Source organism: Hyperolius riggenbachi, chromosome 3 (genome assembly GCF_040937935.1).
Source record: "Hyperolius riggenbachi isolate aHypRig1 chromosome 3, aHypRig1.pri, whole genome shotgun sequence".
NCBI lineage: Eukaryota > Metazoa > Chordata > Amphibia > Anura > Hyperoliidae > Hyperolius > Hyperolius riggenbachi.
The window spans coordinates 92,582,403-92,604,070 of NC_090648.1; the positions used below are offsets into that span (position 1 = coordinate 92,582,403).

At 47.7% G+C, this 21,668-nt stretch overlaps 1 protein-coding gene across 1 annotated transcript in view; it reads right to left on the reverse strand.

Annotated features, from left to right (window-relative positions):
* The window catches only part of LOC137561050 (endonuclease domain-containing 1 protein-like), a 50,784-nt gene extending 31,505 nt beyond the window's left edge, over nt 1-19,279 (reverse strand). Inside the window, exon 1 of the mRNA XM_068272274.1 lies at nt 18,891-19,279. Within this exon, the coding sequence (XP_068128375.1) occupies nt 18,891-19,250 (360 nt within the window). The 5' untranslated portion in view covers nt 19,251-19,279. The remainder of the gene's footprint in view (nt 1-18,890) is intronic.
* Nucleotides 19,280-21,668: the final 2,389 nt, after the last annotated feature.

The window sequence follows — 21,668 nt, forward strand, 5'->3', positions numbered from 1 at the left end:
CAGTGAACCCGCCACTGCATACCTGTTCTGTTCAGTGAACCTGCCACTGCATACCTGTTCTGTGAACCCGCCACTGTATACCTGTTGTGTTCAGTGAACCCGCCACTGTATACCTGTTCAGTGAACCCACCACTGCATACCTGTTGTGTTCAGTGAACCCGCCACTGTATACCTGTACTGTTCAGTGAACCCGCCACTGCATACCTGTTCTGTTCAGTGAACCTGCCACTGCATACCTGTTCTGTGAACCCGCCACTGTATACCTGTTCTGTTCAGTGAACCCACCGCATCAGTGCGCATACCTGTGCAGTTAAGTGAACCCACCTACCTACGTGAGTGCACGCAGTGTGATATACCACTCCGTGCATACCCGATATGGACAAAACAGGTAGAGGAAGAGGTAGTGCCAGAGCCAGAGGAAGGCCACCCGGCTGGTCTGCGCGAGGTCGGGTAAATGTAATTTTGTGTGGACCTGTCCCACAGTACAGTGCTCGGAAGAAGGCACGTCCCATCACCTCCCAAGATTGTCAGGACGTGGTTGAGTATTTAGCGACACAGAACACCTCATCTTGCTCAGCCACCAGCGCTACTACTAGCACCACTTCCGCTGCATTTGACACTTCGCAAGAATTATTTAGTGTTGAAATCACTGATGCACAGCCATTGTTGTTACAGCCAGATGAATTTTCACCAGCTCATATGTCTGAGTTACGCGGCAACATTATGGATGTAACGTGTAAGGAGGATGAAGGACCTACTGATGGTGCATGTTTGGATTTGTCTGAGGCAAGCGAAGCTGGGCAGGATGATTACGATGATGACGATAATAAGGATCCTCTGTATGTTCCCAGAGGAGATGAAGAGGGGGACAGTTCAGAGGGGGAGTCAGAGAGTAGTAGGAGGAGAGAAGTTGCTGAAAGAAGCTGGGGCAGCTCTTCGTCAGAAACAGCTGGTGGCAGTGTCCGGCACCATGTATCGCCACCTATGTACAGCCAGCCAACTTGCCCTTCAGCATCAGCTGCTGAGGTCCCCATAGTGCCTACATCCCAGGGTGGCTCAGCGGTGTGGAAATTTTTTAATGTGTGAGCCTCAGATCGAACCAAAGCCATCTGTTCGCTCTGCCAACAAAAATTGAGCCGTGGAAAGGCCAACACTCACGTAGGGACAAGTGCCTTACAAAGGCACCTGGAGAAAAGGCACAAACAGCAATGGGATGGCCACCTGAGCAAAAGCAGCAGCAGCACACAAAAGAAAAGTCACCCTCCTTCCCCTCTTCCTCCTTCAGGTGCATCATCTGCTTCTGCCGCTTTCTCCCTTCCACCTTCACAGGCACCCTCCTCCACTCCGCCTCTGCCCTTCAGCGCTTCCTGCTCCTCTGCCCACAGCAGCAGTCAGGTGTCCGTGAAGGAAATGTTTGAGCGGAAGAAGCCAATTTCGGCCAGTTACCCCCTTGCCCGGCGTCTGACAGCTGGTGTGGCGGAACTGTTAGCTCGCCAGCTGTTACCATACCGGCTGGTGGACTCTGTGGCCTTCCGTAAATTTGTGGCCATCGGAACACCGCAGTGGAAGATGCCAGGCCGCACTTATTTTTCGAGAAAGGCCATACCCTAACTGCACCGTGAAGTTGAGAGGCAAGTGGTGTCATCTCTTGCGAAGAGCGTTGGGTCAAGGGTACACCTGACCACGGATGCCTGGTCTGCCAAGCACGGGCAGGGCCGCTACATTACGTACACAGCCCATTGGGTCAACCTGGTGGTGAACGATGGCAAGCAGGGCGCAGCGGACCAAATTGTGACACCTCCACGGCTTGCAGGCAGGCCTCCTGCCACCTCCTCTCCTCCTGCTACATGCTCTTCGCTGTCCTCCTCCTCCTTGGCTGAGTGGCAGTTCTCCTCTCCAGCTACACAGCCCCAGCTCCGCAGGGCCTATGCTGCATGCCAGGTACGACGGTGTCACGCCATCTTAGACATGTCTTGTCTCAAAGCGGAGAGTCACACTGGAGCAGCTCTCCTGGCTGCTCTTAAGAAACAGGTGGATGAGTGGCTGACCCCGCACCACCTGGAGATAGGCAACGTGGTGTGCGACAACGGCAGCAATCTGCTTGCCGCTTTGCATATGGGAAAGCTGACACACATACCCTGCATGGCACATGTCATGAATCTAGTTGTTCAAAGATTTGTGGCAAAGTACCCTGGCTTAGCGGATGTCCTGAAGCAGGCCAGGAAGTTCTGTGGGCATTTGAGGCGGTCTTACACAGCCATGGCACGCTTTGCGGAAATTCAGCGGAAAAACAACATGCCGGTGAGACGCCTCATTTGCGATAGCTCGACTCGCTGGAATTCGACCCTGCTCATGTTCTCCCGCCTGCTAGAACAGAAGAAAGCCGTCACCCAGTACCTCTACAACTACAGTAGAATGAAACAGTCTGGGAAGATGGGGATGTTCTGGCCCGACAACTGGACACTGATGAAAAATGCATGCAGGCTCATGCGGCCGTTTGAGGAGGTGACCAACCTGGTGAGCCGCAGTGAGGGCACCATCAGCGACTTAATTCCCTACGCTTACTTCTTGGAGCGTGCTGTGCGTAGAGTGGCGGATGAAGCTGCGAATGAGCGTGACCAGGAACCGTTACGGCAGGAACAGGCATGGGACCAATTTTCATCAGACCCAGCTGTTTCCTCAACACCTGCGGCAGCACAGAGGGGGGAGGAGGAGGAAGAAGAGAAGTCGTGTGCAGAAGAGGAGTGAGACTCAGAGGATGATGAGCAAGGTTTTTCTTTGGGGGAGGAGGAGGGGACGGCGGCAGGAGAACACCCGCAGCAGGCGTCGCAGGGGGCTTGTGCTGCTCAACCTTCCCGTGGTATTGTTCGCGGCTGGGGGGAGGAGGTTGACTTACGTGACGTCACTGAGGAAGAGCAAGAGGAGATGGAGGGTACTGGATCCCACTTTGTGCAGATGTCGTCTTTTATGCTGTCCTGCCTGTTGAGGGACCCCAGTATAAAAAACCTCAAGGGGAATGAGCTGTACTGGGTGGCCACACTACTAGACCCTCAGTACAGGCACAAAGTGGCGGACCTGTTACCAACTCACCTGAAGGCGGAAAGGATGCAGCACATGCAGAACCAGCTGTCAACTATGCTTTACAATGCCTTTAAGGGTGATGTGACAGCACAACGCCAGCAAGGTACCACTGCCACTAATCCTCCTCCCATGTCCACGCAGTCAAAGACAGGATGCTCCAGCGATCTCATGGTGATGTCGGACATGCGGACGTTCTTTAGTCCAACGCCTCGCCGTAGCCCTTCCGGATCCACCCTCCACCAACGCCTGGAACGGCAGGTAGCCGACTACCTGGCCTTAAGTGTGGATGTAGACACTGCTGTGAACAGCGATGAGGAACCCTTGAACTACTGGGTGCGCAGGCTTGACCTGTGGCCAGAGCTGTCCCAATTTGCCATCCAACTTCTCTCCTGCCCTGCCGCAAGCGTCCTGTCAGAAAGGACCTTCAGCGCAGCTGGAGGCATTGTCACTGAGAAGAGAAGTCGCCTAAGTCACAAAAGTGTTAAGTACCTCACCTTTATCAAAATTAATGAGGCATGGATCCCGGAGGGCTGCTGCCCGCCAGCATCTCTGCCTGCACACCGTGTGACTGGCTGCCTGGCCTGCCCCAAGAAGACTAAGTCACGCCCAGTCCCTCCACACAGCATGTCTGCCTGCAGGCCGCTTGACTCCCTTCTCCGCCACCACCAACAGGGTCCGGGACTCCAGGCGGATTGCTGAATTTTTTAGGCCGCTGCTAGCAGCGGCCACTGTAATATTTTTTCTGGTGCGTGTACATGACTGCCTAATTTTTCTGGCTGCACTGCGGGCAGCTGCAACAACAAAAGAAAAGGCATGTACATGCGCCTATTCCACTTCGTGATCATTACCTTGCCGTGGTGAAGGGGCTTGCGTATCACAATGAAGCAATGACCGGCGCCTAGATGAGTGTCTCGGGGGGCACACAAAAGATAATAAGGTCGTTGCTTCATTGTGGTCAGACCAAATTTGATCAGCTGGACAGTCACTGTTCTGTCATTCAGCTACATCAGCCAGGCGACCATATGGGCTGTAAAGCCACCAAAACCTGCACTCTCGCCATGGTGCGCACCAGTCCAGCACGGCCGTCACTACACAAACAGCTGTTTGCGGTGCGTTACACGGTGAGTTTGGTGTGTCAGTGTGAAGCAGTACCTTAATTACACTACCTGATTGATGTATACACATGCAAGATGTTTTAAAGCACTTTAGGCCTGTCATTTAGCATTCAATGTGATTTCTGCCCTTAAAACGCTGCTTTGCGTCAAATCCAGATTTTTCCCGGGGACTTTTGGCGTGTATCCCACTCCGCCATGCCCCCCTCCAGGTGTTAGACCCCTTGAAACATCTTTTCCATCACTTTTGTGGCCAGCAATAATTTTTTTTTCAAAGTTCGCATCCCCATTGAAGTCTATTGTGGTTCGCGAACTTTAACGCGAACCGAACGTTCCGCAAAAGTTCGCGAACCCGGTTCGCGAACCTAAAATCGGAGGTTCGGCCCAACTCTCATCACTGCCATTGATGTGGAGGAAGATCTGCCATTGATGTGGAGCAAGGTATGTTTGCCGTTCATTTTTCCTTTCAGCCCAGAGTGCATTACCCGTATACCCAATATAAGGAGTATAGCAGAAACTCCTAATACTGGCCATACATGTAATGATTGCAGAAACCCTAAAATGCCAGGACAGACTCCACAAATGACCCCATTTTGGAAAGAGGACACCCTAAAGTATTCTGTGAGGTGCATGGTGAGTTCATAGAAGATTTTAGTTTTTGTCACAAGTTAGCAGATTTTTTTTTTTTCTCAAAGTGTCATTTTCCGTTAACTTGTGACAAAAAATAAAATTTTTAATGACCTCACCATTCCCCTCATGGAATACCTTGTTGTGTATTCTTTCCAAAATGGGGTCATTTGTGGGGTTTGTTAACTGTCCTGGCAAGTGGGCGGGGTGCTAAATTTTGAGCACCCCTGTAAAGCCTAAAGGTACTCATTGGACTCTGGGCCCCTTAGCGCAGTTAGGGTGCAAAAAAGTGCCACACATGTGGTATCGCCGTACTCAGGAGAAGTGGTATAATGTATTTTGAGGTGTATTTTTACATATACCCATGCTGGGTGGGAGAAATACCTCTGTAAATGACAATCTTTTGATTTTTTTTACACACAATTGTCCATTTACAGAGTAATTTCTCCCACCCAGCATGGGTATGTGTAAAAATACACCTCAAAACACATTGTACTACTTCTCCCGAGTACGGCGATACCACATGTGTTGCACTTTTTTGCACCCTAACTGCGCTAAATGGCCCAAAGTCCAATGAGTACCTTTAGGATTTCACAGGTCATTTTGCGGCATTTGATTTCCAGACTACTACTCACGGTTTAGGGCCCCTAAAATGCCAGGGCAGTATAGGAACCCCACAAATGACCCCATTTTAGAAAGAAGATACCCCAAGGTATTCTGTTAGGGGTATGGTGAGTTCATAGAAGATTTTATTTTTTGTCACAAGTTAGCGGAAATTGATTTGTATTGTTTTTTTTTCACAAAGTGTCACTTTCCGCTAACTTGTGACAAAAAATAAAAACACATTGTACTACTTCTCCCGAGTACGGCGATACCACATGTGTGGCACTTTTTTGCACCCTAACTGCGCTAAGGGGCCCAAAGTCCAATGAGTACCTTTAGGATTTTACAGGTAATTTTGAGAAATTTCGTTTCCAGACTACTCCTCACGGTTTAGGGCCCCTAAAATGCCAGGACAGTATAGAAACCTCACAAATGACTCCATTTTAGAAAGAAGACACCCCAAGGTATTCCGTTAGTAGTACGGGGAGTTCATAGAAGATTTTATTTTTTGTCACAAGTTAGCGGAAATTGATTTTTATTGGTTTTTTTCACAAAGTGTCATTTTTCCGCTAACTTGTGACAAAAAATAAAATCTTCTATGAACTCACCATACTCCTAATGGAATACCTTGGGGTGTCTTCTTTCTAAAATGGGGTCATTTGTGGGGTTCCTATACTGTCCTGGCATTTTAGGGGCCCTAAACCGTGAGGAGTAGTCTTGAAACGAAATTTCTCAAAATGACCTGTGAAATCCTAAAGGTACTCATTGGACTTTGGGCCCCTTAGTGCAGTTAGGGTGCAAAAAAGTGCCACACATGTGGTACCACCGTACTCAGGAGAAGTAGTATAATGTGTTTTGAGGTGTATTTTTACACATACCCATGCTGAGTGGGAGAAATCTCTCTGAAAATGGACAATTGTGTGTAAAAAAAAATCAAACAATTGTCATTTACAGAGATATTTCTCCCACCCAGCATGGGTATGTGTAAAAATACACCCCAAAACACATTATACTACTTCTCCTGAGTACGGCAATACCACATGTGTGGCACTTTTTTGCAGCCTAACTGCGCTAAGGGGCCCAAAGTCCAATGAGCACCTTTAGGCTTTACAGGGGTGCTTACAATATAGCACCCCCCAAAACGTCAGGACAGTAAACACACCCCACAAATGACCCCATTTTGGAAAGTAGACACTTCAAGGTATTCAGAGAGGGGCATGGTGAGTCCGTGGCAAATTTCATTTTTGTTTGTCACAAGTTAGAAGAAATGGAAACTTTTTTTTTTTTGTCACAAAGTGTCATTTTCCGCTTACTTGTGAGAAAAAATAATATCTTCTATGAACTCACTATGCCTCTCAGTGAATACTTTGGGATGTCTTCTTTCCAAAATGGGGTCATTTGGGGGGTATTTATACTATTCTGAAATTCTAGCCCCTCATGAAACATGACAGGGGGTCAGAAAAGTCATAGATGCTTGAAAATGGGAAAATTCACTTTTTGCACCATAGTTTGTAAACGCTATAACTTTTACCCAAACCAATAAATATAGGCTGAATGGGGTTTTTTTTAATCAAAAACATGTTTGTCCACATTTTTCGCGCTGCATGTATACAGAAATGTTACTTTATTTGAAAAATGTCAGCACAGAAAGTTAAAAAAATCATTTGTTTGCCAAAATTCATGTCTTTTTTGATGAATATAATAAAAAGTAAAAATCGCAGCAGCAATCAAATAGCACCAAAAGAAAGCTTTATTAGTGAGAAGAAAAGGAGCCAAAATTCATTTAGGTGGTAGGTTGAATGAGCGAGCAATAAATCAAGAAAGCTGCAGTGGTCTGAATGGAAAAAAAGTGCCTGGTCCTTAAGGGGGGTAAAGCCTACGGTCCTCAAGTGGTTAAGGGGGCATTCTGCCCATTTATGTGAAATGCTGTCTATTTATGTGCCTCACGACTGCTGAATTTGTCTTGTTGGGGGCACTGCCATTTCTTGGGCCGTGCAGGGCGTGCAACTGCCCTGAGCGCAGTGCTGGAGGGTGAAGCCAGGGGGCACAGAGGAGAGGAGAAAGTGTCAGGCTGAATAAAGCAGAACACGCAAGGAAGAGGAAGTAGTGAGTAGAGATGGGAAGTTCGGATCTTTTCAATGATCTGGATGATTCGAATCGGATCATTGAAAAGATCCGGATCTTTGATCCGAATCTCGGATCATTTTACTACCGAAGCATTCGGGGGTGAAATGAATAGCAGGACAGGTCTTTCCCTGCTGTGGACAGGAGAAGGGGAGGGGGGTGGACACGCAGAGAAGGGGAGAAGATGGACAGAGGGCAGGGAGTGGACAGAGAAGGGAGGAGGGACGAGCAGAGAGCAGAAATCTTTGCTTGCACACAATACCCACATGCTGCAATCATATGCTTAACATGTATTTCACCTATATGCTCATCTGTGTACTTTGAATGCAAACGTCGCACAGTGAAAGAAAGCATTCCCCAAAGCATTCCCAGAAGTAAAGTGCAGCTGTTTAGAGCAGTGCAGGAGGATCATATTGCCCTGCAATCAGGGCCGAGCCTGGGCGGGTGCTGCGGGTGCAAGGCACCCAGGCGCCTGCCTCTGAGAGGCGCCGCCCGGCCGCCGCTCTCCCCCTGTGGCCGCCGCTCGCTCGCTCCCTCCCTCCCTCTAGCCGCCGGCGCCGCGTCAGACCTCGATCAGGCGGGCGGGCGCTAGGACCTAGCACGCCGCACTGATATGCGGAAGTGACATCACTTCCGCATATAGAGCGGGTGCGCCTGGCGCCTTCTTACTGGTCGGGTCGCCCGCTGATTGAGGTCTGAAGCTGCTGCAAGGTGAGGAGGGAGCGGCGGCGGCAGAGGCAGCAGCGGCGGGAGGGGAGGATTGGGTGCGCTCCTGTCACTACCTAAACGGGGACCCTATACCCCCTGGCTACCTATCCTGGGCACATATTACCCCCTGGCTACCTATCCTGGGCACATATTACCCCCTGGCTACCTATCCTGGGCACATATTACCCCCTGGCTACCTATCCTGGGCACATATTACCCTCTGGCTACCTATCCTGGGCACATATTACCCCCTGGCTACCTATCCTGGGCACATATTACCCCCTGGCTACCTATCCTGGGTACATATTACCCCCTGGCTACCTATCCTGGGCACATATTACCCCCTGGCTACCTATCCTGGGCACATATTACCCTCTGGCTACCTATCCTGGGCACATATTACCCCCTGGCTACCTATCCTGGGCACATATTACCCTCTGGCTACCTATCCTGGGCACATATTACCCCCTGGCTACCTATCCTGGGCACATATTACCCCCTGGCTACCTATCCTGGGCACATATTACCCCCTGGCTACCTATCCTGGGCACATATTACCCCCTGGCTACCTATCCTGGGCACATAATACCCCCTGGCTACCTATCCTGGGCACATAATACCCCCTGGCTACCTATCCTGGGCACATATACCCCCTGGCTACCTATCCTGGGCACATATACCCCCTGGCTACCTATCCTGGGCACATATACCCCCTGGCTACCTATCCTGGGCACATATACCCCCTGGCTACCTATCCTGGGCACATATACCCCCTGGCTACCTATCCTGGGCACATATACCCCCTGGCTACCTATCCTGGGCACATATACCCCCTGGCTACCTATCCTGGGCACATATAGCCCCTGGCTACCTATCCTGGGCACATATTACCCCCTGGCTACCTATCCTGGGCACATATTACCCTCTGGCTACCTATCCTGGGCACATATACCCTCTGGCTACCTATCCCGGGCACATATACCCCCTGGCTACCTATCCCGGGCACATATACCCCCTAGCTACCTATCCCGGGCACATATACCCCCTGGCTACCTATCCCGGGCACATATACCCCCTGGCTACATATCCTGGGGACACTGGCTGTTTGTCATTATGTGCATTTGCTGGTGAAAAGCAGTCTCTTGTTATGTGCATTTGCTCGTGAAAAGCAGTCTCTTGTTATGTGCATTTGCTGGTGAAAAGCAGTCTCTTGTTATGTGCATTTGCTGGTGAAAAGCAGTCTCTTGTTATGTGCATTTGCTGGTGAAAAGCAGTCTCTTGTTATGTGCATTTGCTGGTGAAAAACAGTCTCTTGTTATGTGCATTTGCTGGTGAAAAGCAGTCTCTTGTTATGTGCATTTGCTGGTGAAAAGCAGTCTCTTGTTATGTGCATTTGCTGGTGAAAAGCAGTCTCTTGTTATGTGCATTTACATGGGGAAAAGCAGTCTCTCGTTATGTGCATTTACATGGGGAAAAGCAGTCTCTCGTTATGTGCATTTACATGGGGAAAAGCAGTCTCTCGTTATGTGCATTTACATGGGGAAAAGCAGTCTCTCGTTATGTGCATTTACATGGGGAAAAGCAGTCTCTCGTTATGTGCATTTACATGGGGAAAAGCAGTCTCTCGTTATGTGCATTTACATGGGGAAAAGCAGTCTCTCGTTATGTGCATTTACATGGGGAAAAGCTGTCTCTCGTTATGTGCATTTACATGGGGAAAAGCTGTCTCTTGTTATGTGCATTTACATGGGGAAAAGCTGTCTCTTATGTGCATTTAGTGGGGAATTTTTGTCAGTAAAAATCTTTTGTCAGTAAATTTTTAGGTATTTGTCAGTAAAAAATAACGTGAAAGGTTGGCAACACTGGCAGGCTGTGTGGCGCAACGGGAAAGATACAGGCAGCCCACCTTGGGCTTGGCAGGGGGGAGGAGCCGATGTCAGCGAGCGAGAGTAGGGTGGCCGCAGGCAGCCATAAATACGCAGTGTGTGACTGCGTCGCACTCGCAGAGCCTCTCAGCCTGAGTCAGTCCAGAGACTAGCAGACTGTCACTCGCAGGAAGCCAAAGCCAGCCAGGAGCAAGCCCATGGAAGAGGGGTAGGAATGGGGTATCACATGCATGCGTAAAGAGGTGGAAGGTGTGGGTGTGATTAGGAAGGACATGGGTGTGGTTATGTGGTTGGGCGTGGTTAATTTAACCACTCCCATAGGCGCCAGAGAAAATCTTGCACCCAGGTGCCAGGCACCCCAGGCTCACCCCTGCCTGCAATCACAGTGCCTGCAAAGTTACTGAGCTGTGCTGAGCCAAAAGCTTCCAATGTGTTCACTGTGCACAACTACCGAACAGACAGCCTATAATCAGCAGCACGTTATAGCCAGTATGTGTGCTCTACACATCTGGCAATGGCACCCATGTCCCCTCCTCTACCTGTCCCTGCAAGGCTGGCTCCCCTCCAACAGAGCGATCCATCTCAGCTCTGCTTCCAGGACCCCGCTGCCCGCTGAGAGGGGGCGTGTCGCTCCTGGCCCCGCCCCTTTTGCGATCCGAATCACTCATTTTGATGATTCGGATGATTCGACTCACAAAATAGATTCGGATCAAAGATCCGAATCGTTCATGATCCGGACAACACTAGTAGTGAGAGCCTGAGAGGAAGATGGGTGATCATGTGACACAGCTCACACAGCACTGAAAGGAAGGGAAGTTCCGCCCCAGCCCTTGAGAGTGAAAAGTGTGCTTCGACACAGGTATTTATGAAGCAGCTGCTGAGAGCTCTGCACACAGGAGAGGGAGCATGGAGAGCTGTAGCAGAGGAAAAACAAGGGTAGTTTGCTTGTGCCCTGAATGTCCCTCCCTCATTGCAGAGCACATCAGAGAAGTGCCTGCAAATTTAGAACTATGAGAGTAACTCTTATGAATGTACAGTACTCTCACTCACACCAGGTGAACTTTAGGGAAGACTTTGCAGAAGGAAATTATTTGACCAATGATAAATGTTTTTTATTTTAATTGCATTGCATCAGCCAGGGGTGCTTTTTAATTATGTCAGACTGGAGAGAGGCTGAACTGACATTGTGGGTCTATCAATTTGGTATAGGATGTTCTCCCACAGCTACAGTGATGGATGGGCATTCCTTTCTCTTGTAAGTCACTGATTCAGCACAGTGAGGAGGTGCTGGTGTGTGCACAGGGCATACAGTCTATAGTAGTGAGGAGGACTATGGGAGCACACAGGCAGTGAGCTGGGAACATATACTTTCACTTTGTTTGTCTAGAGAATGCAGCTGCACAATCTAATGCTGGGTACACACTATGAGATTTTCTGGCCGATTTACTGTCAGATCGGTTATTTCCAACATGTCCGATTTGCTTTCCGATCGATTTCCGAGCATTTTCCAATCAATTTCCTATTAAAGTGAACGGAAATTGATCGGAAAGCAGATCGAACATGTTGGAAATAACTGATCTGACAGTAAATCGGCCAGAAAATCTCATAGCGTGTATCCAGCATAACACCCTTTATAACTGTGGCAGCTTCCCCTTCTGGCTGGTTTTAAGAAAGTGTAAACTACTGTACCTTTTTAACCATTTACCTCCAAATTTCAATACTAAATTGCTGCTTCATGTCTCTCACCCCATTGGCTTCAGAGTGCTGCTGCCCATAACCCCAAGTCTCTGCTGCACTTTAATATTATTATTATTATATAGTATTTATATAGTGCCAACATCTTCCACAGCTCTGTACAGAGTATATTGTCTTGTCACTTAACTGTCCCTCGGAGGGGCTCACAATATAATTCCTACCATAGTCCTATGTCTATGTATGTATTGTGTAGTTTAATCTGTAGTGCTATATGCTATCTCCTCTCTGTAACAGACCCAGGGGCGTAGCAATAGCCATAGCAGCCATAGCAACTGCTATGGGGCCCTGGAGCAGAGGGGGGACCCAGGTTATACTTGATTTATTCACTATTAACTTTTCATGTTCCTCCACCCTCAGTGCCCATGGGCTTTATGCATTGCGAGAATTTAAATTGTCAATTAACTCATATTTGTTGGGTAGGGGCAGGTGGCATTGCTCAAGAGGGTCTTCATCTAAGGGCCCCATGAAAGTTTTGCTATGGGGCCCCATAATCTCTAGCTACACCACTGAACAGACCACTTTCGTTTCCCCCATCTCTGCTCATTTACACCTGACTTCCAGCTTGTTTTCCTGGCCGTGTCCCCTATTTTGATATGTCCCCCAAATGTAACTGATTCAATCAGTATCAGACCAATGATCCTTTTTTCCTCTACCATCTATGCCCCCCCCCCCCCCATTCCTGCAATAGACTGTTACCTGTACGCATAGCTGTGATACACTGCTGTCGCAGCATGCTCCTGTGGCACACTGCTGCATTCCATGAATTCCTGGTGCATTCTCCACCCTCTCTCCAGACCCCTCCCCCCCCCAGCATATTCCTGTGGCATGTTGCTGCCTTTCACATATGCCTACCCTCCCATAGCATGCTTGTGGGAAGCATTTTAGTTGAGAATACAGCATGTGCATAGTTGCCTCACAATGTTAGTAAATCAAATCGTTAAATGGCTAATAACGAATGAGCCCATTGTGCTCATACATACCCAGACACTATGTGCCAGGCAATTGTACCTCCCACCTGCCCCTTTCTTCATTGAATAGTAAGTCTAGCTCAGCAATGTGACTTCTTAGACCTTGCTCCCCAAAACTGTCAACCTAGTGATCATACATGAAGGGCGACATTAGTCTACCATGTATTTGGATCTTAGGTCTCACGAGGGGCAGTCGGTGAAAGCAGGCATTGGGTAGTAAAAAATACAATTCCGGTCTTGGCTGAAGGAGTCTGGGAGCCAGGAAGAGGCAAGTGGCATCACGACCTGTACTGGGGGGCATATTTTTCGACACTCGCCCTGGGAGCAGTTTGGCCTAGAAACTGCACTGGCTGGGGGCCTCATGACTGCTGAATTTGTCTTGTTGGGGGACTCGTGATTTGGGGGCCTCAAGATTGCTGAATTTGTCTTGCTGGGGGCCTCAAGATTGCTGAATTTGTCTTGCTGGGGGCCTCATGATTGCTGAATTTGTCTTGTTGGGGGCCTCATGATTTGGGGGCCTCAAGATTGCTGAATTTGTCTTGCTGGGGGCCTCATGACTGCTGAATTTGTCTTGTTGGGGGCCTCATGACTGCTGAATTTGTCTTGTTGGGGGACTCATGATTTGGGGGCCTCAAGATTGCTGAATTTGTCTTGCTGGGGGCCTCATGATTGCTGAATTTGTCTTGTTGGGGGCCTCATGATTGCTGAATTTGTCTTGTTTGGGGCCTCATGATTTGTTGAGGGCCTCAAGATTGCTGAATTTGTCTTGTGGGGGGCCTCATGATTTGTTGGGGGCCTCAAGATTGCTAAATTTGTCTTGTGGGGGGCCTCAAGATTGCTGAATTTGTCTTGTTGGGGGCCCTCATGATTGCTGAATTTGTCTTGTTGGGGGCCCTCATGATTGCTGAATTTGTCTTGTTGGGGGCCATTATGATTGCTAACTGCGAGACTATGGGAAAAGCTGAATCATCATCATATGAGACAATAGCATTAAACCTCCTTTTTTTTTTTTTTTTTTTTTTTTTTTTTTAGCTTTTTAAAACAGAAAATAAAACTGGGGGTTCTAAAAAAATAATACATTTTTCAGGAGTAGGATGGATGAAATTGTTTATCTTCACAGTTTATGTTCAACTTTGATTTTCCATAATGTTCATGTATGAGTTAAAATGTTTGTATTTAGTTTAAATTGATGTTGGCACCAGAGTTACATCTTCCCCTACTATCCATGGCGGCCTGGAGGGAGAATAGTAATTAGCGCCACCTGCCAGATGCGCCCGGCTAACGGAAAAAAACCGCTGTTACTCTGTGCCTGTACTGATAGCAAACTAGCTGCAGTGTGTGCTGATCTCTGCCACCTCCAGTATGTACTGTATAAGCTGTTACTCTGTGCCTGTACTGATAGTAAACTAGCTGCAGTGTGTGCTGATCTCTGCTGCCTCCAGTATGTGCAGTATATGCTGTTACTCTGTGCCTGTACTGATAGTAAACTAGCTGCAGTGTGCTGATCTCTGCTGCCTACAGTATGTACAGTATAAGCTGTTACTCTGTGCCTGTACTGATAGTAAACTAGCTGCAGTGTGTGCTGATCCCTGCTACTTTCAGTATGTACAGTATTAGCTGTAAAGCCTGGTACACACATACAATTTTGATTAGCCAATTTTATTAGCAAATTGTATGTGCGTATACATCTTTGATCTATGCCTATACTGATTGTCAATTATCTAAATAAAGGACATGGGGCTCCATCCAATATTTTGATGGGCAGGCCCGTTATCCTTAGCTTACACCGCTGCTAAGTTCATGTAAATTTGGCCCCACCCATGGCCACGCCCACTCACTGTATGGCCACGCCCATTTTTGCCCCTCACCTTGTGCCCCCAGGTGCCCCCGATCTCCAAGGACTATAGGAACGCCCCTGGACTGAATGCTCAGTCGGGGATTCTTATCACAGCTGATAACAGACAGATTAGGCAGAGAACAATAAAACTAAAAGCATGGTAGGTGTTTACTGTCATGTTCCCACTCATAAATGTAATAAAATACATGAGGGTGCTTCATCTCTGGTTCTCTTTAAATGCTCGTATTTGGTGATTTTTATGTGAGTACGCTACTTTTTATGGCTTTTGAATATAAGATTTTTATACTATGGTGAGCTCTTCAGTTTGATCGGACACCCCTCAAAGCAATTGGCGGAAGATTGAAAAACCTTGATTGGAGAGGTGGATGTGAACAGTAGAGACATTGAGCGCTGTTAGCTGTCTTATAATCTGGACAGCAGAGCAGAGGGTGAGAAGCCATTGTTGTGTGTGGAGGAGTGTCATTTCCATGTAGTGGTGATCACAGCTGTAATGCTCGTGGGCTGTCTGAGATTTGGGCAGCAATACAAAAGGGTGAGAGACTGTGATACCTGGGTGTCTGCTGGTGACGGTGTTTGTCCATATATTCTGTTGGTCTTTTTTCTTGGGACATAGTAGTACACGGTGGTGTGATATAAAGTGTTGTTTTCCATTTTTTTGTCTTTTTTTTATAGGACTTTTGCAACCGTGATGTATTATTGTTTATACTGTATATATATATATATACACCTATATTATTATTATTATTTTTAGTATTTATATAGCGCCGACATATTACGCAGCGCTGTACAGTGTATATATATATATATATATATATATATATATATATATATATATATATATATATATATCTTGTCACTAACTGTCCCTCAAAGGAGCTCACAATCTAATCCCTACCATTGCCATATGTCTATATTATGAAGTGCAAGTACTGTAGTCTAGGGCCAATTTTAGAGGGAGCCAATTCATTTATCTGTATGTTTTTTGGAATGTGGGAGGAAACCGGAGTGCCCGGAGGAAACCCACGCAGACACGGAGAGAACATACAAACTCTTTGCAGATAGTGCCCTGGCTGGGATTCGAACCAGGGACCCAGCGCTGCAAGGCGAGAGAGCTAACCACTACTATATACTGTGTATATATATATATATATATATATGCAAGAAACATGCATCTTCATCAATTTAAAATAGATTGCATGCTTGTTTGAGAAGGTACATTTTAAAGGTGAACGTTTTGCATCAGGCGCCCCCCCCCCCACGGCCCCTACTTTCTGAGTCAGAGGCCTCCTCACCTCCTCTCTGATTGTCCTCAGTCTCCCTTGCTACTAGACCTTAGATCAGCATTGACGCGCTGCTTCATAGTAAGGAAAAAACAGGAGAGCGGCTCCTGTAGCGACACAATGTACAGGAAGTACTTACTTCCTGTATATGCGCCGTTACCAGGGACACCGCTCTCCTGTTTCTTTATCACTGATCTGAAGTCTAGTATAGAGGGGGACGGGGACTGTCGCAGAGGAAGTGGCAGCTGACTTAGAAGGTAAACGAGTGGTGGCCGGGGAGGGGGGACAGGCTGGCTACTTACTGGAGGCACCTACCTTGCTACCTATACTGGGGGCATCTATGCCTGGCTACCTATACTGGGGACATCTATGCCTGGCTACCTATACTGGGGGCAACTATACCTGGCTACCTACACCATTCTAAGGGCAACTGTGGCTAACCTACACTGAGAGTACTTATGCCTGGCTATCCTATACTGGGGCACCTATGTCTGGCTACCTATACTGAGGCAACTATACCTAGCTAACCTATACTGGGGCGACTATACCAGGCTACCTATACTGGGGAAAATATGCCTGGCTACCTATACTGGGGGCACCTATGCCTGATTAACCTATACTTTAGGCACCTATACCTGGCTAACCTATACTGGTGGCAACTTTGCCTGGCTACATATACTGGGGGCACCTATACCTGGTTAACCTATACTGGGGGTACCTATATCTGGCTATCTATACTGGGGCAACTGTACCTAGCTACCTATACTGGGGATACCTATACTTGGCTACCTATACTGGGGCAACTATGCCTGACTACTTATTCTGGGGGCACCTATACTTAGCAACCTATACTGAGGGTAACTATACTTGGATACATATACTGGGGCAACCATGCCTGGCTACTTATACTGGGGGCACCTATACTTGGCTACCTATACTGGGGGCAGCTATACTGGAGGCACCTTTACTTGGCTACCTATACTGGAGGTACCTATACCTGGCTTCCTATACTGGGGGCACCTATACTTGGCTACCTCTACTAAGGGCACCTATACTTAGGTACCTATACCGGGGGTACCTATACTTGCCTTCCTATACTGGGGGCACCTATACTTGGCTATCTATACTGGGGGAAACTGTAATTGGCTACCTATACTGAGGGCACCTATACCTGCATGGGCTTAGCAATCACCCCTGTGACCCTTGCCATCGCACGGAGGCCCAAAGGCTTTGGGGTCCCCTCCTCTTCCCTCTACCAAGTGCAGCCAATTAGTAAAAAAACCTCCCCGTTTGCTTACCAAAATCATCCCTGCCACCTCCTCCCGCCATGCAGAGTAACGAGATGTAATTTTTTCCTACTTCCATATGCTGCTTCACAGCAGAACACTCTCTGCCGTCATTTTGCTGGCTCCTGATCACATGACCTTTGTGGGGTTTGGGTACCAAGGGGGCCCATGCTATCATTTTTGCAGGGGGCCCTATTAAGTCTAGTTATACCACTGTATACTTTGCTGTCTATATAGGGGGCACCTGTACCCCGTTACCTACCTATACTGAGGGTGTTTTTTGATTGCACCGCAGCTATAATGCACAGTGCAAGTTGTTGTGTGCTGTGCGATAATTTCAAATCAGGGGGGCGCATCCTCACAAGTTTGCCTCAGGTGGCAAAGAATCTAGATCTGTTAACAAGCATCATTGCATTCCAACGGTTCTGGAGGAGTGTTTAGCTATCAGGAACAACAGAGAGATCATTTGCATATTCAGCAGTGATGCATTGTGGGACACCTCAGAGCTCACTCCAACCTGAATTATCGCAAATACCTTATATTATGTTATAAAGAGGCAAACTTCTGCTTTGCATGGCATTTGAGAGTGATGGATGTATTTTGGAAAGACATTCCAGAGGAGAAGCATGTGAGAAGTCTTGTCATGAGTGGGAGGGGTTAATTCTAGGAGAGGAAGGAAGAAGGTCATGTGCAGAGCGGAGGTTGTGGTTATGCGCAGGGCCGGATTTGTACTTCTTACCGCCCAAGGCCGACTATTACCAGCCGCCCCAACCGAAACCGTATCCTACCACCTCTCTCCACACACACCCATCCAAAAAATTTTAAACTGATGGTGTCCACTATTGGGGCTAGTGCCGAGGTCTCCATGGCAACGTGAAGTGAATCAATCATGTCACATGGGGGAACTGGTCAATCAAGTGATCTACAGGTGATGGGCGTGGTGGGAGCCGTCCACCACACAAAAATAGTCAAAAGTGGCTCACAATTGGACATTGGGTGAGGTCAGCAACACGTAAAAGTGAGTCCTGTACCCACTGCTGTCTCCAGGGTAACAGCGCTGGCCAATCAATAATTAAGAAATGGGTACTGTGAGAGGCTGCTTTCTGTATTCTGTCCTATTTGCTGGTGCTGCCCCTGGTCCTTTCATCCCCCACACCAAGTACGTGAGAACCGGCCTTCTGTAACTGCTTGCAGCTGCTGCTATGTCATTGGACAAGGTCTGGCTTTTTGCTAGTCACACACTGTTCACGAACGTTTTGTTAACGGACTGCAGCTGCCTGTAGCACAGCACAGGCAGATGCCAGCTGGTACTAATAGTGCAGTTATCCTGACCACTTTCATTTGTTTGGACACTTGCAAATAATGCCCACTGTCTGCAGGCCGCCCCTTGTTTATCTGGTGCCCTAGGCCATGGCCTATGTGGCCTTGCCAGAAATCCGGCCATGGTTATGCGTGGTATTAGGAGACTAGTGAGGAGATATAGGGGGAGAAAGACTATCTATGGAGAGCTTTGTAGGTTACAGTTAAAGGTTTGAAATAAAACACATGCACTTTCCTTCAACCCAAAAGAACATAAAATGGAGAAACTGCAAATATACATACCTGCGGTTCCAGCTTAAATTGATTAATCCGTTTGCAGTCTGGTTGAACAACTCCCGATATCCTGTCCAAGATGTAAGCGGAATACAAAGGGACACGTCTTCCCCGGTCATATAAAGTAGCAAAGTAAGAGTTTCCTCCAGACATCTGGCAAATATAGGCTGGTGAGCTCAGATCCGCAATTCTCTTTATTCCGTCTGGTATCTTCTTAAAGTCATGAGGCTGAGCAATGCTCTCAAAGCCAGCAGGCTTTTGGTTGTTAAAGAAAAACTGTGAGCAGCTGCTGAAATCCTTAGCCACTCGGCCTTCTGCCTCATAGACTGTGGCCAACAGCAGCCAAAGGATGCTCAGAAATCTTTTCATTTCTACTTTCTGAAGTGAAATGACTGCTGTCTTCATGTCACTTATGCATGAAGAGGAAGCACACATTCAATTTATAGAGTGTTGGGTGGGGGAAGCGGGACAGTGAAATTCTGGAGAATTCTATTTATAGTGTGATGGGTGGGGGAAGAGTAACTGTGAAATTATGGAGAAATCAAATTTATAGTGTGATGGGTGGGGGAAGAGTAACTGTGAAATTCTGCAAAATTTGCAGTTAATTATTCACTTTACTGAAGTATAATAAAGGGAAGGTGGGAATGGAAACTTTTGCATATAAGCTTACAGAGTGCAACCTAACCCTCAAAAAGAAGACTGTTATCAGTGATATAAAGAACTCAATTTTATTAGTATCAAAAGTTATATGAATGATAGATAAATAGACGTCAGACAATCATACAATTCACGAATGATAAAATAATCATTAAAAATGACAGATTCCACCTAACATTGTAGAATTCCACATGCTGGTGCACCATATTGATAATACTGTGTATTTTGCCCAAATTTCTATATTTATTCAGAAATAATATGTCTCGCTCCCTGCCCATCTTTTTGCTGAGCTCAATAACCTGATTGGCTCATTTATATGGGGCTCCTCCCCCCCGCAGATAGCACTGGCCAGCCTACAGTTACCTTTCGACAGGGGTGGGATTGCGCTTCCTAAAGTCAAATTCTATAACTAGGCAGCTGTCTTAAAGTGGATCCGAGATACATTTTTACTCATATCAAGTGTTCTTTTCATATGGTTTATAGAGCATTCCGCACTCCTGTTTTAATACTTTAACTCCCTATAAACTAAACAAGCCTCGTCCACAGCTCCTCCAACACCTTGGAACACTGACAGCCATGTAGCAAGGACTTATGGGAGCTCAGTCTGGGCAGGAGGAGGAGGTGTTACTAGCCAGAGATTTCAGCGGCAGAGGGGAGGAGGGAGGAAGAGAGGGGAGTGAAGTTTTCACAGGCTGAGGGGTTGAGATGCAGGCAAGCTTGTGTAATGTGAAAAGCAGAACATGGCTGCTGTTATTGTATCACAGGAAGAAATAATCATATACTGTTGATGCTGTTTGCAGCTAGATTTGCTGTGCAAACAATCTAAACTTTAGATAAGATATATAGACAAGTTACTTGTTATAGTTAGTTTTTCATCTCAGTTCCGCTTCAACTTCGGTGTACTGGTGGTTCACCCAGTCGCAATACAACCCTGCTACTGCCCTGAAAGCAGATATACTGAACTCCATCCGGAGGGATATTTCTCTCCTCCACTCTATCGCACCCGCCTCCCCACCACATCTGACTCCTGCCTCTTTTTCCTCCCTTACCTCCTTCAATCCTGTCACGGCGGAAGAAGTCAATCAGCTGCTGGCAACTTCACCTGCCACTTCCTGCCCCCTAGATCCGGTCCCATCTGATTCTCTGCGCCCACATTTTTCTGATCTGGCCCCTGTCCTCACCCATCTGTTCAACCTCTCCTTCTCCATCAGAATCTTCCCCTCCATATTCAAACAGGCCACTGTGCTTCCCCTGCTAAAGAAATCTTCACATGACCCTACTCTGCCAACTACCGCCCAATCTCTCTCCTCCCTTTTGCCTCAAAAATTCTTGAACGCCTGGCCCACCAACGCCTGACCAACTTCCTTAACTCCAACTCCCTTCTCGATCCCCTGCAATCTGGTTTTCGCACAGCCCATTCTACAGAAACAGCCTTCACCAAAGTGGTAAACGACCTTGCCCTTGCCAAAGCCGAAGGTAAATACTCCATCCTGCTCCTCCTGGACTTCTCCTCGGCATTTGACACTGTCAACCACTCCCTCCTCCTTCACTCCCTGCAGCTAATGGGCATTCAGGACCTAGCCTTAGCCTGGATCTCCTCCTACCTCTCCAACCGCTCCTTCACAACATTGTTCAATGGCTCCTCATCCACTCCTACACCCCTCTCAGTTGGTGTTCCTCAAGGTTCCGTCCTAGGACCACTACTGTTCTCACTCTATACTGCCTCAATGGCAAAATCATCTCCTCCATGGGTTTCAATTACCACCTGTATGCCGAGGACACCCAGATATATCTCCACACCCCAGATCTCTCCTCCTCTACCATGGACAAAGTCTCTGCCTGCCTCACATCCATTTCCTCCTGGATGGCTGCCAGGTACCTGAAGCTTAATTTAGACAAGACTGAGCTTCTAATATTCCCACCCCGCACAGCTGCACCCCTCCCAGATCTGCACGTCACTATTGAAAATACTACTATCCACCCTACCTCCCAAGCCCGCTGTCTAGGCGTTACTCTGGACTCTGAACTTTCCTTTACAGCCCACATCCAAGGTATTGCCAGATCCTGCAACTTCCACCTCCGCAACATCTCCAAGATCCGCTCCTACCTGAACCCTGACACCACTAAACT